The following is a 17874-nucleotide window of genomic DNA, read 5'->3' on the forward strand; positions in this document are numbered from 1 at the left end:
CATGATTGGCAAGACAAGTCTTTATCATATTAGTCAGTGAATAAAGGTTAATTTATCAGAAAAAAAATGGGCCCACGTAGCCATTTTGCTATTATTTAATTCTGATACCTCAGAATAAGGGTGAGTGGCTGTCTAGCTGGCTAGATGGCTGGGTGGGTGAGTGGAAGGGGGGACAGCTGGTTGAATGGCTAGTTGGATGGATAGAAGGGTGGATGGTTAAGTAACGAATAGAACTTTGCCTGCAGTTCATTTCCTAAATGAAATAAGGCACTCTCACCTTGTATTACAAACAGTCTTATCTCTACTCTCCTGAGACTCAACCTGAGGAGGAATTGCTTCTTTGGCAAGACTGAGGGTGTGGAAGAGCTGGGATACTTAAATACATTGGCATCCCTTTTGTCCCTCTTTACTCTAGCTGAATTCCTAACAATACAACCTAACCCAGCGCTGATAATGGTCTGAAATGACTAAAATACACTGTTCCTAATACCAGCTTTCACCCTACTGTGTAAGAAGTCAAGCTCTACTGCAGGATAATGGGACCTTGGTTAAAAGAGGCTTCTCAGTCACCAGTAATTCAGGTTGTCCTTTTTTGACACCCTGTGGTAATGCAAGAGTGAGTGGTATGCTTTTCTTTGTAAAATAGGAAAATGTTGATTTTGAAGAGAAGGTTGCACAAAAGATCTATTATGACACCTCAGCCATAGGTATGTTTTCTGACATATTAGTCTTAAGGAAGCATATGTGAGAATTAGGAGGTATAAGAATTACCCTCTTACACCCTCGGGTAACATATAGTCTTTGTGTGAAGTCACTGATCTAAAGTAGAGGGCTTCAGGACACAGCTGCTAGTTCCTGCTCCTTTCCTTATAAATCCTGGGTAAACCACTTTTCCTTCTTGTACATCTGTTTATTCATTTTAAAAGTAGGAGTAGTGAATGCTGTCACCATCATCTTTTAGAGGTGTTGTGAAGATTAGCTGAGAGAATGTCTGTAAAAGCACTTTGAAAACTGAAAGCTCTATCTAAACATGAGATATCAGTATCAGTATCCTGCAGTCACTTTAGATCAATTACAGTGTACTCTAAAGCATAGTGAAATAGAACTCCATTCGGGAAAATCTTTCTTATTGAAAAAAAATAAAAGGTAGATTTTTTAGTTACCTAAACATTAATATTGTACAACTGACATAGTAACCATAATTTTTAAGCCATATGTTGGGCCTTAGGTAAGAGCTAATAATTGTTAAAACTTATAACGTGCTAGGCACTTTTCTAAATACTTTGCATATATTAATTCATTGAATTCTCACAACCAATTGAGGCAGTTACTATTGCTAGCTCCTATTTCATAGAGAATAAACTGAGGACCAGAAACTTGTGACATGATTACATAGTTGATAAGGGACAGTCTTAGGCTTTGAATCTCAGCAGGTAGTTCCAGAGTTCGTGGTCATAGCCATAATAAACACCTCTTGTTTTGTGGATTCTTAATTACATTTTTCCTTCGTCCCATTCTCCACTTCCCATAATGTTACTTCTGTTAAGTAATTAAAAAAGAAAATGGAAGAATTAATCAAAGAGAAAAAAAGAGTTGGGAGGGGGGCCAAGAGAGAGAAAGAGAAGAACCAATGCAAAATCCACTGGGTATGCCTTTGTCAAAGAATCACAGCAGTTGCCTTGAGGCCATAGATAATGTCTTTGCCTACAGTTTCTCTCATCTACACCTCCAGACCTCGAGGTCTGTTACCCCCTGAGGAGGGTAGGAAGGGCGCATTGTCCTCTGTCTATATCCAGGGAGGCTGGGAGCAGTGGAAGACCCATACATTCCAAGCCTGGCTAAATGAGGTACCAGGTACATCTCCCAACTCAAAGAAAGGAAGGAATGGAGGATGCAGAGTGTGACATTTGAGCCTTTTCTCCCATCTCAAATGGTGACACCACAATTCAGTACCTCTTTTTTTTTCTCAGAATTTTGTATTTGAATCCATGTGATAATTAATATTATCATCCTGCCTTCTCATACTTTTTTGCTCAGCATTTTTTTATTCATTTATTTCCAAACTATTTCTGTCTTTGTATGTAAAATGTGGCTCTTGTAGAAAGTACATAGTTGTGTCAACCTTGTTCTGTCCTGACAGTCTCCACCTTTTTTTTTTTTTTTTTTTTGCTGTACACGGGCCTCTCACTGTTGTGGCCTCTCCCATTGCGGAGCACAGGCTCCAGACGCGCAGGCTCAGCGGCCACGGCTCACAGGCCCAGCCGCTCCGCGGCATGTAGGATCTTCCCGGACCGGGGCACGAACCCGTGTCCCCTGCATCGGCAGGCGGACTCTCAACCACTGCGCCACCAGGGAAGCCCCAGTCTCTACCTTTTAATTGAAGTGTTATTTCATTAAAATTTAATGTAATTATTGAAATGATTGAATTTATCATTTTATTATATGTTTTCTATTTACTTTTCCAGTTTTGCTCCTCTGTTACTCGTTTGCTGATTCTGGAGGATTCAGTAGTTTGTAGAATTCCCTTGTAATTTTTATTTGCTTTTTGGCTCAACATTTTTATTCATTTCAATTTTAATTCTAGGAATTATAATGTATCTTCTTAAATTTTGACAGTCAATATTGTTAATAATGCACCAGTTTCCACCCAAAATGTAGAAGAAATGGTTGATATCCATCCCCCATTCTTTATGCTGTAGTTGTCATATTTATTATATTTGTATGTATTTTGGACTCCTCATGAAACTTTTTAATTTTTGTGTTGAATGTTTTCTTAGCTCAGCACCATAATGAACTATCACTAGACTGAGTGGTTTAAACAATAGAAATTTATTTTCTCACAGTTCTGGAGGCTGGCAGTCTGAGATCAGAGTTCTAGTATGGTCAGGTTCTGGGGAGGGCCCTCTTCCTGGCTTATAGACAGCATCCTTTTTACTGCATCCTCACATGGCAGGAGAGACAGCAAACTCTGTGGTGTCTCTTCTGGTATAAGGACACTAATCTCTTCATGAGTGCCTCACCCACATGCCCTTATCTAAAACTAACCATCTCCCCAAGCTCCCATCTCCATATACCATTGCATTGGGGGTTAGGGCTTTAAACATATGAATTTGGCTGGGGGGGTACTAAACTCAGTCCATATAAGCAATTATATTATTAAAGAAATTAAGATGAATAAAGCAAAAAATCCCCACATAATTGTCTTCTGTATTTACTCAGGCATTTAGCATTTCTGATGTTCTTATCCCTTTCTGAGGATCTACATTTCCATCCGTTGTCATTTCTCTTTAGTATGAAGAATTTTCTTTAGCATTTCTTTTAGGGTGAGTCTGCTTGTGACAGATTTTCTTAGTTTTCTTACATCTTGAAATATCTTTATTTTGCCTTTATTCCTGAAGGATATTCTTACTGGATGTAGAATTCTGTGTTTAACAGTGTTTTTGTTTTTAATTTGAATACCTTAAAGATGTTATACTTTTACTTCTGGCCTCCATTGCTTTTGATGATGAGTTTAAGCTATGTGAAGGAATCTCTTTTCCTGTTGCTTTCAAAAACTTGTTCCTTATCTTTGGCTTTCAATAGTTTGACTCTGATGTGCCTTGACACAGTCTTATTCAAATTTATGTTGCTTTTCGTTGTTGAGCATTTTGAATATGTACATTTATGTATTTCATCATATATTTTAAAATTCTGGGCATTATGTCTCAAATAATTTTTCTGCCCCATTTTCTCTTCTTTCTTTTTGTCACTACTATTATATATATGTTAAACCATTTGATATTACCTAGCAAGTCCCTGAGGTCTGTTCGTTTTTTAAAAAGCTCCCTTCTCTCTATTCTTCATTAACATTTCCCTGTTTTATCTCCATTTTGTTATTAAATCTATTAATAAATATTTATTTCAGATATTGTAGTTTTAGTTCTAGAATTTCCAGTTGATTCTTTTTTATAATCTTCATTTTCTGCAGGAAGTTGTTCTGACATGTTACTCAGTCATTACAAAAAGCAAAAATTCTGGCCTCTATCTGTTTAACACTGTGATAGTGAGGGTGAGGAGACTAAATGAAGTTTCTGATTAGAAAGAACTTAAAAGATAGTTAGAAATCAAGAATTATGTAAGAAACTAATAAAGAATGATACCAGATAGCATATAATCAAACATTAAGTTATGTGTTATAAATAATAGTTTTTTAAAAAAAAAATAGTAATAGCTAATAGTGACCTGGATCCTGCAACAACCCAATAAAGGTTAGATTGTATATGCAAGGTTGCTAAATGTTGAGCTGTGATTACGAAAATGCTGATTAATTCTAGAGCTTTGTTCTTCACTATTATTCATTGGGTGGAGGAATAGATTAGTATAGACTAGATTATATTAGAAATGAAGTAGGACTCAAAGCAATGACATCATTTGACTTTATTCTAGAAAAGAAATTATAGAAGTCAAAATCTATCTATTCTCTGCTGCCAGAGGATAATTTCACAATCTTCTCATCCTGATGGTTAATAGCTTCACTCAAGAGCAGCCATATGCGTTACGCTAATGTGCAACACTTTGAACGACAGGATACAAAATAAGGGGGCGGGGGAGGTAAACGTGGCTGAGATATGGAATTTCTACCAGTTGAGCTTGATCCCTGACTCAAACCTGGATGGGCTCCATTGTTACCAGAGTTCTCTACTCTGGGCGTTGGTGGGAGTTCGACATCACAGTTTGAGGCTGCATTCTCAAGCAGAGGCCTGTGCTTTACATTGTCAGTTGAAGGTAACCTTTAAGGGCCAGAGAATATATTCACAGTTTGTCCTTTTAAGGATATTTGATGCACCTACACAAGACCATTACCTGGATACATTTTTTTGTTGTTATTCTTTATATCTGTTGTATAGGAAGGGTAACTTTACTAGATGTTGCAGTTAGCTTTCTTCTAACTTTTTCCTCTGAACTTAGAAGTTACTTATATGACTAGATAGCAAGTGTCTATTATTCCTTAATTGGTGATTTTGCGTTTGTTATTTTTCTGCGATAATCAGAATATAATAATGGTCCTCTCTCAAAACAAGTGTTTGATTTTCTTAAACTATTAATATTAGTAATTTTTAAGTGCTGGTCACACCTTCACCCCCTACTTACTTTAATCCTACATGGTAGATGTTCTTGCTGAATCATACTTTGTGCTTTTCTCAGTTTAAGAAAAAAGTCATTAAAATTCAAGTTTAAAACATACAATAAAGTACCCAATTTGGTCATTCATTTACCTAGGTTTAGAAAATACTGTATGTGTGTGTGTGTTTGTGTAAAATATATGTGTGTGGATATACACATATATGTAATATATTTATATGTATACCTTTATATATATACACACACACATCTTTTCTTTATAATTGTTTCTTAGACTAATATCAAGATGTTATGGACTAATAGGTATATGTGTATATATTATATGTGTATATATTATATACTTATACATATAAAGTATATACACACACAGTAATTTTATTAATTTGGATATACACACATATGTATACATGCATATATACCTATATATGAATACACATACATATTCTTTTGTAATCATTTCTTAAATTAATTTTTAATGATTTAAAGTATATTAAATTTTTTTACTAGCAGAGTCCTATGAAAAATGCGTAATATGCTGCAGTCCTTTAACAAATGGTTTAAATTATGAGTGCAAGAAATTAGGATTAAAACAAATTTTACTTTCTGAATACTGAAGATATACTGTGTGATTTGGGGGAGGTTAATTTCACCTTTATATAAGGATTTTGAGATTTCTATATGAAAGTTGTTAAGTACATGTTCAGCGTAGTTCTTGTGAGCAAAATCTGTAACATGAAGAATGTAGGAATTGGTTCTAAGTATTAGATAATTCCATGGACTCACATTGTTCTGAGGATGGTCTGAGGTTGATAGTTGTGAGAAAGTTGGATTTTAAAATAAGAATATAAAGTAAAAATCATGGTGAGTGAAAATACCCCATTGAAATATATTAAATTGCCCAAGAATTATAAAACATGCAGCTTGGATAATACAACCCTGGGAGGACGCTCAGAAAAGAAGAGAGTCCAAGCAGACCTCTGGGCGCTCTAAAATCAGTAGGTCGAACAAAAAAAGAGAATCTGATAGATGAAGCTAAGAAAGTACGTCCTGTGTTGTAGGAGGGAAACTGGGAGGGCTTAGTGGCAGATGCCAAGAGAAAAAAAGTTTTATTGGAACAAGATCCTTACTGAATGTCCCTGAATGGCCAAATATGAGAAGAATAGAAAAGCAGCCATTGACTGGAAACGTGGAGGTCATACCAAGAGCAGGCTTCAAGAGTAGTTCATAAAAGAACGGAAAGTAAAGAAATGGAAAGCTGAACTGTAAGAAATTCACAGTAGAATATTCTGTGCAGAGAAGTGGGATAGTGAATGGAGGGGAATGTGAGGACAAGGTTTGTCTGTTTGCGGTAGAAGCTACTAGAGTGATATTTCTCAAAGGTAGAGAAGAAACTACTCACCAGAGATATGTAGGGTTACTTTTTTGTTGCCATGGTTATTAGAGTGCGCTCCTGACATTTACTGGGCTGCAGCTGGAGCTAAACATCCTGCAGAGCTTAGGGCATTCTCTCTTGAGGAGGAATTGTCTTGCTCGAAAAGCAATGAGCCCATTTATACTCTGATGGCAATGGTCTATCTTGGGCTCTGTTTTCATTTGATTCTCTCAGTGAAAATGTCTAAGCTCACATGATATAGCATGACATCTAAAATCACTTCGTCACTAAGCCTTTGATAAGTTCTGGATTTCTCTGGATTGGCCTACCTTGGATCACCTCTATTCTAGGGAGTCAATCACTATGACCTGGGGAACACCAGGCACTGACTGGTTTATGTCCATCTTTGAGCCAGTCACTGTGACAAAGAGGATGAGGTTGTGCTAATTAATGAGAACTCACACCTGGAGTTGGGGGGGGGAAGGGTGAATCACCCCACCTCAATCCTGTGACTAGTCTCAGTGTAGGAGGAGTAGAATGGCTGCTTTCAAGGCAGTCAGAATCCTACAAAGACCATAATCATTGATGAAACTATTATAGTTATAAATAAAAAAGTAGGCCCCAATCAGACAGGACAAGTAGAATAGCCCTGAGAAAAATATAAGTAAGTGCCCATCAACCTATGACTCCTTCCCCCTCCTTCCTCCCAGTTACTTTCTTGTCCTCTGGATCTTCTGAACCCTGGTCAAGGATAGCATAAAAAGTAAGTGTGAATGTGACTCATCATCTTTTTCTTATCATTGTATTATGGTGCTTATTGATAATCCACATAATGGATAATGTTTAGTGATATGGTGTTTATTTCTGGTGCTATAATAGGTGTCATCAGAACAAGCATTCCCAAACTTTTAATTTAAAATTAAATCTCAGAACATGGAGATAAGCTAAATTCTTTATCATGTCTCTGTTCTTGGAAGTTGTCTGTATCATGAAGAGGAGCAGAAATTTAAAAAAAAATAGGCTACTTAATTTAGCTCTTCTCACCTCCTATTTAATCTACCTTAGTTATAATACAAACAGTGGAAGCTGCTTTAATGAGTGCTACCTCCACTAGGTGACTAAAGTTAGGAAACTAGTTTTGCAAAACAAACTTACCTTGTACCAAGAGTACAAGGTAATATACTAAGGACTCTTTCCAAAATTTCCTAATACATCCATAATCTCAACAAATCTTTTGTAACTGGCACTTGATGTTGTATACATTATCTCCATTTTAGCAGATAAGGAAGCTAAGAATCCAGGTGAACAGATAATTTGTCCTAAGTCATAAAATTAGCAACTGGCACAACCAGGATTCCAATTTCTTTTGTCCTGGCTCTGAGGGCATTCTGCTTTCTATGACTCTTAAAGAGGTAGTAGAGGAGGAGGGTTGGGTGCTTCTCTCCTCCTCTCTTTTAGGAATCATTCTCCTCCTCTCTTTTAGGAATCATGGCTGAAATGACAGGACTAGAACAGACGGAACATACACATTTCTCACATGGGTCAGAAAAAGATGGAGACCCACTGCGAATTATGGTACTGCCATTAAACACTAGCTGTTTTTCATATAATGGCATTTGGCTATTTATCAGGTCACTTTAAGATGTTTGTTCTTATCCATACCAATATTTTAGTTGGCCAAATATCTGCTATGTATTTGATCAGTCTTTCCATCAGAAAATTCATACTACATTTCTGATTTGCTGCTCAAAAATATTCATTTATAAAGTATTGGTACAGTTTATCCAAATTTAACTTAAGCTCACAAACTTTTTTCTATTTATAAGGAAAAAAGGCTTTTATTATTATTTTTTTTACATCTTTATTGGAGTACAATTGCTTTACAATGGTGTGTTAGTGAATAAGTTATACATATACATATGTTCCCATATCTCTTCCCTCTTGCATCTCCCTCCCTCCCCCGCTCCCTATCCCACCCCTCTAGGTGGTCACAGAGCACCAAGCTGATCTCCCTGTGCTATGCGGCTGCTTCCCACTAGCTATCTGTTTTACATTTGGTAGTGTATATATGTGCATGCCACTCTCTCACTTTGTCACAGCTTACCCTTCCCCCTCCCCAGATCCTCAAGTCCATTCTCTAGTAGGTCTGTGTCTTTATTCCTGTCTTACCCCTAGGTTCTTCATGACATTTTTTTTTTCTTAGATTCCATATATATGTGTTAGCATATGGTATTTGTCTTTCTCTTTCTGACTTACTTCACTCTGTATGACAGACTCTAGGTCCATCCACCTCACTACAAATAACTCAATTTCGTTTCTTTTTATGGCTGAGTAATATTCCATTGTATATATGTGCCACATCTTCTTTATCCATTCATCTGATGATGGACACTTAGGTTGCTTCCGTGCCCTGGCTATTGTAAATAGAGCTGCAATGAACATTTTGGTACATGACTCTTTTTGAATTATGGTTTTCTCAGGATATATGCCCAGTAGTGGGATTGCTGGGTCATAGGGTAGTTCTATTTGTAGTTTTTTAAGGAACCTCCGTACTGTTCTCCATAGTGGCTGTACAAATTCACATTCCCACCAAAAAAGGCTTTTAGATAATAATGATTTCATTAGTGGTACAGAGTTATCTAGTATGTTTTTTGCAGATTTTTTTCCTTTAGTTTTCTTTATAATTCTTGTCCTTAAGGTGGAATTCCCATGATTTGAACCCCTGGAGAAGATCAGCAACTTCAGATCTCCTGGAATATTTATTCCTTTTTTTAGTAACCTTTGTATAGTTTTCAACTGCTTCTTCCCCAGTGGTGTTTTACTTCTTTTAAAAAAGTCTATTCACGCTACTAGAAAATCCAGTTTGCAACTGGGACCATACCTTTTGTCCCTTATAGCCACTCACTTGTTGCCATGTCTTATCTGATGAATTGCTGGTCTTATGGTCTCTGATCAGAGGATGCCAGGAGTATACCTCAAGGGATTCTGATACATTTTTATTTCTCCTCCTCTACTTTCAACAGTGTCACATGGCATCTACTTAAAAGTATATCAAAAGCACCTTTTCCTCTGTAATTGTTCTTTTCTTTTTTTTTCAATCAGTTTTCTTTATTTGGAACACTTTTGTCACTTCCAGTTTTTACTCTTTCTAAATATTTTGTGTGCTGGTAAAATATGTCAGGATTTTGCTCCTGTGGTGTCATCTCTGGCATCTACTCTCAGTTTGGTGTCATTTTTATCTCATTGTGTCTTGTAAATATTGTTCATTGTGGTTTGCTCTTAGCTCTTCACTGGAGATTTTATTTTTTTAATCTCATTTTCTACTGCTAACCTGTATAGAGGCTATCTGAATTATGTTATAAAGACTTTTTTGCTGTTGTGTTTTGTAATTTTTTTATCATAAGGAAAAGGAATGTGAACTTTTCTTCTGAGACGATTTTAGGCAGCATGTTATAGTAAATGCAATGGGATTTAGAGGTAGATTGAACTGAGTTTAAATTGTGATTCCATTACAAAGTAGCTGATGTCCTTAAAAAAGTGATTACAATTCTCAAGGCCTTCATTTACTTTCTATTAAATAAGGATAATAATACTGACCTTACCAGATCCTCGGGAAGCTTAAAATAGCATATGTAATGTGCAACTTCTACCACGTAGTAACTGCTTGAATATTATTGGCATTGTAATTATTATTTTATTATAATTATTATTTGGTGGGCCATCTCACATTTGAATTTAGAACTAGTAAGTGATAAATTACTTACTAGTTACCACCGTGATACGGGGACTTCCCTGGTGGCACAGTGGTTAAGAATCCACCTGCCAATGCAGAAGACACGGGTTCGAGCCCTGGTCCGGGAAGATCCCACATGCCGCGGAGCAACTAAGCCTGTGTGCCACAACTACTAAAGCCCACGTGCCTAGAGCCCGTGCTCCGCAACAAGAAAAGCCACCGTAATGAGAAGCTCGCGCACCGCATTGAAGAGTAGCCCCAGCTCGCTGCAACTAGAGAAAGGCTACGTGCAGCAATGAAGAAGCAATGCAGCCAAAAATAAAAAAATTATTTATTTATTAAAAAAATTAAATAAAGGAGATACAGCAGAAAATAAGCTATAGTGCTTGACCTTGAGGAGTGTATAATCTTTTAAAGAGGTAAAATATATACCAAAGACATATACAAATATTCGTTATTTTTGAAAGTAATTATTTGATAGTTATATAAACACTCTAAATATTACTTAATGTATTATAGAACACCCTCTGTGGTTTATTTATATTTTGAATATTAGGGAACTGAGAGTTAAAGAGTGAAGGTTAATGTGTTTACCCCAGTCTCCTGAGCTGATAAGGGACCTACAGGAATTGGTGAATAGGTCCTCTCACTTTGGAGGATGTATTTGTCACCTCTGCTGTACTGCTTCCATGAGAGAACATGGCAAGTCTTGTAAGACGTACACAGTAAAAGCCACTGGAGCCCTGAAGAGGTGAGGTCAGTCTTGAGGGGGCTGATAGCGAGAGGCCTCTTGGAGGAGGTCACATTGGAGATGGATCGTGGAGGTGAACAGGCTTTCAAAAGGCAGAGGTGAGGAAGGGTGTGACGTGAGCAGAGGCAAGGGCTGGGGGCAGGCGTTTTCTGTTATATGTTTTTTGGGAGCATTTAGTTTGAAAGATTTGTGCCTTTAAAGGATTTGAGGGCTACGACACAGCGAGGGCTCTAGATTAATACGGTTTACTTTGCAGAACAGTGTAGGACATTTCGGAAGTGAAGAGAGTATATTAAGACTCCTGCTGGGAGGCTGTTGCAGGAATCTAGATGTGATTGAATGAGCGTAGTGACAGAAGGAGTGGAAGGAAAGGGCAGATGCGAGAGCCATTGAGGTGGCGGGGCAGTTGGCAGTGAGAAGAAAGCATGTAAGAAGACTGTGAGGTTCCAGCCTGGTCCTTGAGGGGAACAGTGGTTCCAAAAAGAGAAAGGGTATATCACTAGTTTCAAAAGAAAGGGCAAATATATATTTCCATAAGACCCAGTGAAGCCTTTTGGCTGGGACCACCAGTGCCTAGGGCTCTGCTGGGTCTTCCCTCTGATCTATAAAGTGGCTTTTTTTTTTTTTTTTTTTTTTTTTTTTTTTGGTGGTACGCGGGCCTCTCACTGTTGTGGTCTCTCCCGCTGCGGAGCACAGGCTCCGGACGCGCAGGCTCAGCGGCCATGGCTCACGGGCCCAGCCGCTCCGTGGCATGTGGGATCCTCCCAGACCAGGGCACGAACTCGTGTCCCCTGCATCGGCAGGCGGACTCTCAACCACTGCAAAGTGGCTTAGTTTTGTTCCATTGCTGTACCATGGGTGCTAACACAATGCATTTGATTTTTTATTAACAGGGGCACTGTAGAGGCAGTGTGAGTTTGTACAGGCTGTAAGAGCTGAATCTCTTCGATAAACTCATGGGAATCTTACAGTTCCAATCAAGCAAGTGTTCTGCTGGAGTCCCTCTGTTTCCTAGGATGGATGTCAAAGGGAGCATGCAATTTTGTTTGCGGGTCACTGACTGATATACGAAAGGGAAGTCCCACAGGGAAATTCCATTTTTCTCCAGATGTTACTCCATAGCATTAAGTTTTATGTTCTAAGTGAAAGAAAATGTATGCTGTTAATCAGAGGGTGGGTGATGGGTAAATCAGTTTAGAAATATTGCTATCGCCATTTAAGGGCTTTGAGTAATGCTTACTTTTTTTTTCTTCCCCTCCAATTTTCTTGGTCAGTGTTTGTCAGGTTCAACTCCAGCCATGGTTTCCCAGTGGAGGTCGATTCTGACACCAGCATCTTCCAGCTCAAGGAGGTGGTTGCTAAGCGACAGGGGGTTCCAGCTGACCAGTTGCGTGTGATTTTCGCAGGGAAGGAGCTGAGGAATGACTTGACAGTGCGGGTGAGTCTCCCTTAGTGGATCGTTCCTGGGATGCAGCCAACCCCATTGCTTATGCTGCTTCTGCTGCCAAGCTGACATTCATGCCTGAGATCTAATAGAATAAATAGTGCCTGGGGATTCCTTGAACTTTACTCCATACCGCTTCATTAATTCTGACCTTCTTAATTATGCATTAAAACAGCAAGCCCGAAGGATTGGAAGAATAACTGTGAGCGAGAGAGGGAAAAGAGAGAGAGCACACAAACTGGGCTTAGTGAATAAATGTTTACTGACTACAGGAGAAGCAAGGCACAATTTCTCTGTCTGTTCAATTTCTACCTTACTTATTCCATTTGAATCTTAATGAAGAAGGATTCAAATAAATTGTTCCAAATCAGGTTGCTCAGTCACTGTGCTGTGAGGAATGTGTAACCCAATTGTGACCCCTGGAGGATGGTCCTAGGTCTGCTGCCGGGGCTCAGTAGGGGAGGTGCAGGGCTCAGGGCCGTTCACAGCAGGATTGAGAGCTCCCTGCCCCATCAGAATCGCAGTGCCCAAGCTGTGGTGAAGGAAGACTGATGCACAGCAAAAGTCCACCTTTGTATTCAATTTCTCCAAGCTTTAGTAACATTTTCCCTAGAATGGGCCACTGAAACATTAGAGAGAGAGCAGTGTGTGTTTTCTCTTCTGTCCCTAATGCTTTCAGGGTACTGCACGGCTCCAGATACCATCAAAGGGCTATATCCTTTTCATCTGGGTGTTTCATTCACAACAGTGATTTCTGTAGGAGAAGGGGAGAATTGGGTAGGCGATTGATGAGCAGTGCCGTCACCTAGAAGTGGAGACCTGTAATTTGTTGAGGACGCCAGCAAATAGGACTCAATATGGATTGAAGTCATTCTTTGAGAAAGTATAAGAAACGAGTTGGTTTCTGTGGATGGTTCAGGTGATGCTGAAGAACCCTGCAGACACACTTTCCCCCTTTCTTAGCCGGCACAGATGAATTGCGCTTCTGTTTACAGCTGTGCGGGCGCTGCTGTGTCTCTACTCAGAGTCCCTACTTTATGGACATCCTGTCACTGTCTCTTCTTGGTGATGATGTTTACTGCTTTGCGAAACGCTTTCGAATCTGGGCATACAAAAGAAGCTATAGAAATGTAAATCACTCCCTCCTTCTCCAGCACTCCTCCTGTGATGGCAGGAGGCACGTGCTCACTGTGCACAAACTGCTGTGCTTTGCTGTTAGGCAATTTGTTTTTATAAGGGAAGTGCCCGTGCTAAAAAGGGTTTTGATTTTTTTTTTATTTCAGTCAACTGAAAAGCTTTTTTACTGTACCTGCCAAACTCTAAATCCAAGAATGTTTCCTTCATAAATTATTTTAAAACAGCTTCTTGAACCAAAGTATTTTATGTTACCAGAAGTTTTGAAGTTTCAGGTTCTAAAGCTTCTCACCTCTACCATTGGAGCTGATAGGTTACACTAATTGCTACAGACAATTGATTTTTATAGATAGATAGATATGGATAAGATATAGATATATAGATAGATTGATTAAGATTCTTTATTTTGACAAACACTTCAAATGTTCTGGGCTTCTCAGGGGATCCCAAAGAAAGGCAAAACTCATCCCTACTCTTGTAGAGACTGCTGTTTACTTACGGCCTCTAAAATCAACAGAAATATTAGGTTGAACCATATAGGTTAAAACTATCAGCAATTTCATGTAGCTCAACCAAATAGCTATAACATAAGGATGTCAAACATGATAACTGCCATATGAAAACTGAAATATAAGTATTATGAAATTTTAAAGGTGGAGAAAACACATCTGAGTGAAAGTCACCAAGAAAGACTTCATGGATGAATTGAAACTCGAGTAGGGTTCTGGACGTGGAGAATGAGCATAGGGTGTCCTTGGGAACAAGCATAGGTTCCTATTCTTTTAGAACCTAGAGGAGATGCTGAAGATGGGGTAAGAAGGGAGTTGGGAGCTGTATTTTACAGAGCTTTGACCGATGTGACATTGAAGTTTCATGTATGGAGATCTTGAGCAAAATAAGGTGCCCTGGAGAGAAATAGGAGTCTGGAGATCCAGTTTGATCATGGGCAGGATGAGGAGTTGCATCCATGACAAGAGTTAATGCCGGTGGGAGATGCTGGCAGGCAGCTGAACTTAGGTGTAGAGCTTAGGGCTTGCTTTATATTTGAGGACTACTTACATGGAGGTAAACATTGCGGTTACTGGAGCAGATTCAGTTGCCAAGGTACAGAGGACAGCGGCGCAGGAAGTGTGTTAGGTAGCAGGGGAAGAGCCAGTAAAAGAGGCATCATCCATCCACTGACACTTATGAAGATACTTTGGAAAAGAAAATTACTGGTAAAGAATATATGTGCTAGGCTTCCCCGGTGGCGCAGTGGTTGGGAGTCCGCCTGCCGATGCAGGGGACGCGGGTTCGTGCCCCGGTCCGGGAAGATCCCACATGCCACGGAGCGGCTGGGCCCGTGAGCCATGGCCGCTGAGCCTGAGCGTCCGGAGCCTGTGCTCCACAACGGGAGAGGCCACAACAGTGAGAGGCCCGCGTACCACCAAAAAAAAAAAAAGAATATATGTGCTGTGAAAAGATGGAGGATGTTGAAGGACTTGGTGACTGTGGTGGTGAATTAGGGACCTTCAGAGCTCCAGGCCAAGACTGTAGTTGGAAAAAGCCAGATTTCAGGGGTTCAGTATGAATCATGGGACTATGTAATGAGCACGGCCCAGCTGGTCATTGAGGGGAAGGAGAGACAGAAGGAGTTCCTGGAGGAGCAGCAGGTCCTGCACTGTGTTGTACATTTCCTAGCCCTTGACTGTGTGCATGGCTGACTTTTATACAGTTGTCATCAGTGTGAGAATGCAATTTTATATTCTGAATTCTTTCACTTAATATTATATCATAGGCATTTTCCATGTGTTGTATAATCTTCATTTCTAAGTATCTAGATAATTCTCTGTAATAAGAGTGTTTATATTATATTTAGGGAGTATCTAGTTTTTACTATTACAAATTAAGGCAAAACAATTTTTTAAAAGGTATCTTATATACTTAGAGAATATGGCCTCTCTGTGTTTCAGTTTGCTTATTTGTAAAATGGGAATAATAATAATAGCCATCTCATTGGGATTTTGTGAGGACTAAGTTAATTTATGTAAAACTCTTAGAACAGAGTACAACATATAGTGAACACTATCTAAATGTGAGCATTTATTAGCATCATCACTATCATGATTGTCATCATTATTATTAGGCAGTTACTTCAGGGTCTAAGTGATCACCTTAAATAACATGACAACTTTCCATTATGAATTATGATAAGTATATCTGCAATAATTTAAACAGTTAAAGCAATGATAATAGGATGCATATTTTACTGGGGCAGTAAAGTGTGTGTGTGTGTGTGTGTGTGTGTGTGTGTGTGTGTAATATTTATACATTTTAACTAAAAAGAACTTTGTGGAGTTTATAAATAAATGTTTGAACCTTATATATACAGGTTTTACTTAAGAATAGTACAATTTGAATTTAGTAAGCTTAAAAAAACTTTACTGTTCCTCTAGTATTTAGTAAAAATAGACACCTATTGCTGTACTGTTCAGCAAAGTTTCATCATGGTATTATTGCTTTTAAGATATATTTTTATAAAGTAGATATCTGCCACATACTCACTATATTTGTTAGAAGCGAATTGGAAAGAGCTATACATTTTTTCCTACTTCATAAGCAATGTTTCTGTGCATATTATCATTTTCCTTATACTTACAAGTATGCAATATAAAATATTAGTCTTTGACATATGAGTCACAGTGAATTGATATTTTTTCTTTGTAAAGAGTTATTGTCAGCTCTTGCAACAGAGTATTCAGGGCCTATTCAAATGATGGGTCACCCTTTCTCCTATCCTTCATTTCTGACACACTGCATATCAAGAATGCCTGAAATCACCTCTACATAGTTTTCAATTTATTATTCAAATTTATACAAGGAAAACAAGGTTCTAATGTAGTTGTATATACTAAAACTGATGAACTTTGAAATTAGACTAACTTAAAATTACAGGGACTTGAGAATTTATGTAAGATTTTGTTTGAGCAGAATTCACTGTATTCACATGAGTTGTATTATTATTAATATTATTAATATCAGTATAGGTTATTAGCCTGTGATTAGTCAGAGTTCTCCAGAGAAACAGAACCAATAGATATATAGAAAGATAACGAAAAATTGGTCACATATTATGGAGGCTGACAAGTCCCAAGATCTGCAGTCAACAAGCTTAGTTTCAGTCTGAGTCTGAAGGCTTGTAAACTGGAAGAAGTGACGGTGTCCTTTCAATCTGAAGGCTGGTAAGCTTGAGACCCAGGAAGAGCTGATGCTTTAGCTCAAGTCCAAGGCTGCAAAAAAACCCAGTGTACCAGCTAGATGGCTGTTGGGCAGGAGGAATTCTCTCTTACTCATGGGAGGGTCAAACTTTTTGTTCAGGGCTTAAACTGACTGGATGGGGCCCACTTATCTGGGGGAAAAGAGGTATCTGATTTACTCAATCTACTGATTCCAATAATAATCTCATCTGGGCAAACCCTCACAGACACACCTAGACTAATATCTGACCAAATGTCTGGGCACTCCATGGCCCAGTCAAGTTGACACATAAAATTCACCATCACAATCAGGATATGAGAAACCTCATTATATTTAATTAGTGTTAGAGGAAAGTTATTCTATTTTATTATCTTTGTAATAATGAATTAGACTTACAAGGTAGAAAATAAAATACGTTTGTTTTACATAGAAATGTTTGCTTTATAAAAGGATTCATTCAGGTGGATGGTCAAAAATTCCTTTCATTAAATATTCAATTTTATGATCTTTAAAATGTATATACACATTTGGAGACCATCTTTTCATGAAATAGGTCATTTTGCAATAAGTATTAAAGGACATCAGTTTATTACCCCTGTTAATCTTTGTGATATAACAATATCTGAGCTTGGAAGACCAGAGACGTTAAGACTTTAATAGCTTAGGTTGTAAATACTAAAGAAAAATGAGTGACCCTAAAAGCCAAATTATTTAATTGGCTATGTTTTTAGTGATATACATTTCAAAATTTGAGAGTAGTGAAAACCAGCTTTCACTGATAAAGTAAACTATGTCCAATGACTAACAAATTCAAGTTTTGGAAATCTCTAAGAATATTTACCTATTTCAAAAAAATATTATATATTGTTTTGCTCATATCTCTAATTAACCTGCTAAGTTTTGAAACTTTAAAAACTTCACAAGGGTGTTACGAATACCCTGAATGTTCCTTGAACTTCCTCTAGGATAAGTAAGTATTGCTTAACTAAATTTTTGAAAGTTGATATTTTCTTAATGTCTTTTAAATTTTTTCCAACATGATTATTTCCCTTTTAATATACTTAGGCTATATTTTTCTGATT

General features: G+C 38.1%; 1 protein-coding gene across 2 annotated transcripts in view; it reads left to right on the forward strand.

Moving 5' to 3' along the window:
- Window positions 1-17874, forward strand: part of PRKN (parkin RBR E3 ubiquitin protein ligase) — a 1284475-nt gene that overhangs the window by 234149 nt on the left and 1032452 nt on the right. For both annotated transcript variants that reach the window (XM_032651607.1, XM_032651608.1), the window contains exon 2: window positions 12252-12415. In XM_032651607.1, coding sequence (XP_032507498.1) covers window positions 12252-12415 — 164 coding nt within the window. The remainder of the gene's footprint in view (window positions 1-12251; window positions 12416-17874) is intronic.

Source organism: Phocoena sinus, chromosome 12, assembly GCF_008692025.1.
Source record: "Phocoena sinus isolate mPhoSin1 chromosome 12, mPhoSin1.pri, whole genome shotgun sequence".
NCBI classification, from domain to species: domain Eukaryota; kingdom Metazoa; phylum Chordata; class Mammalia; order Artiodactyla; family Phocoenidae; genus Phocoena; species Phocoena sinus.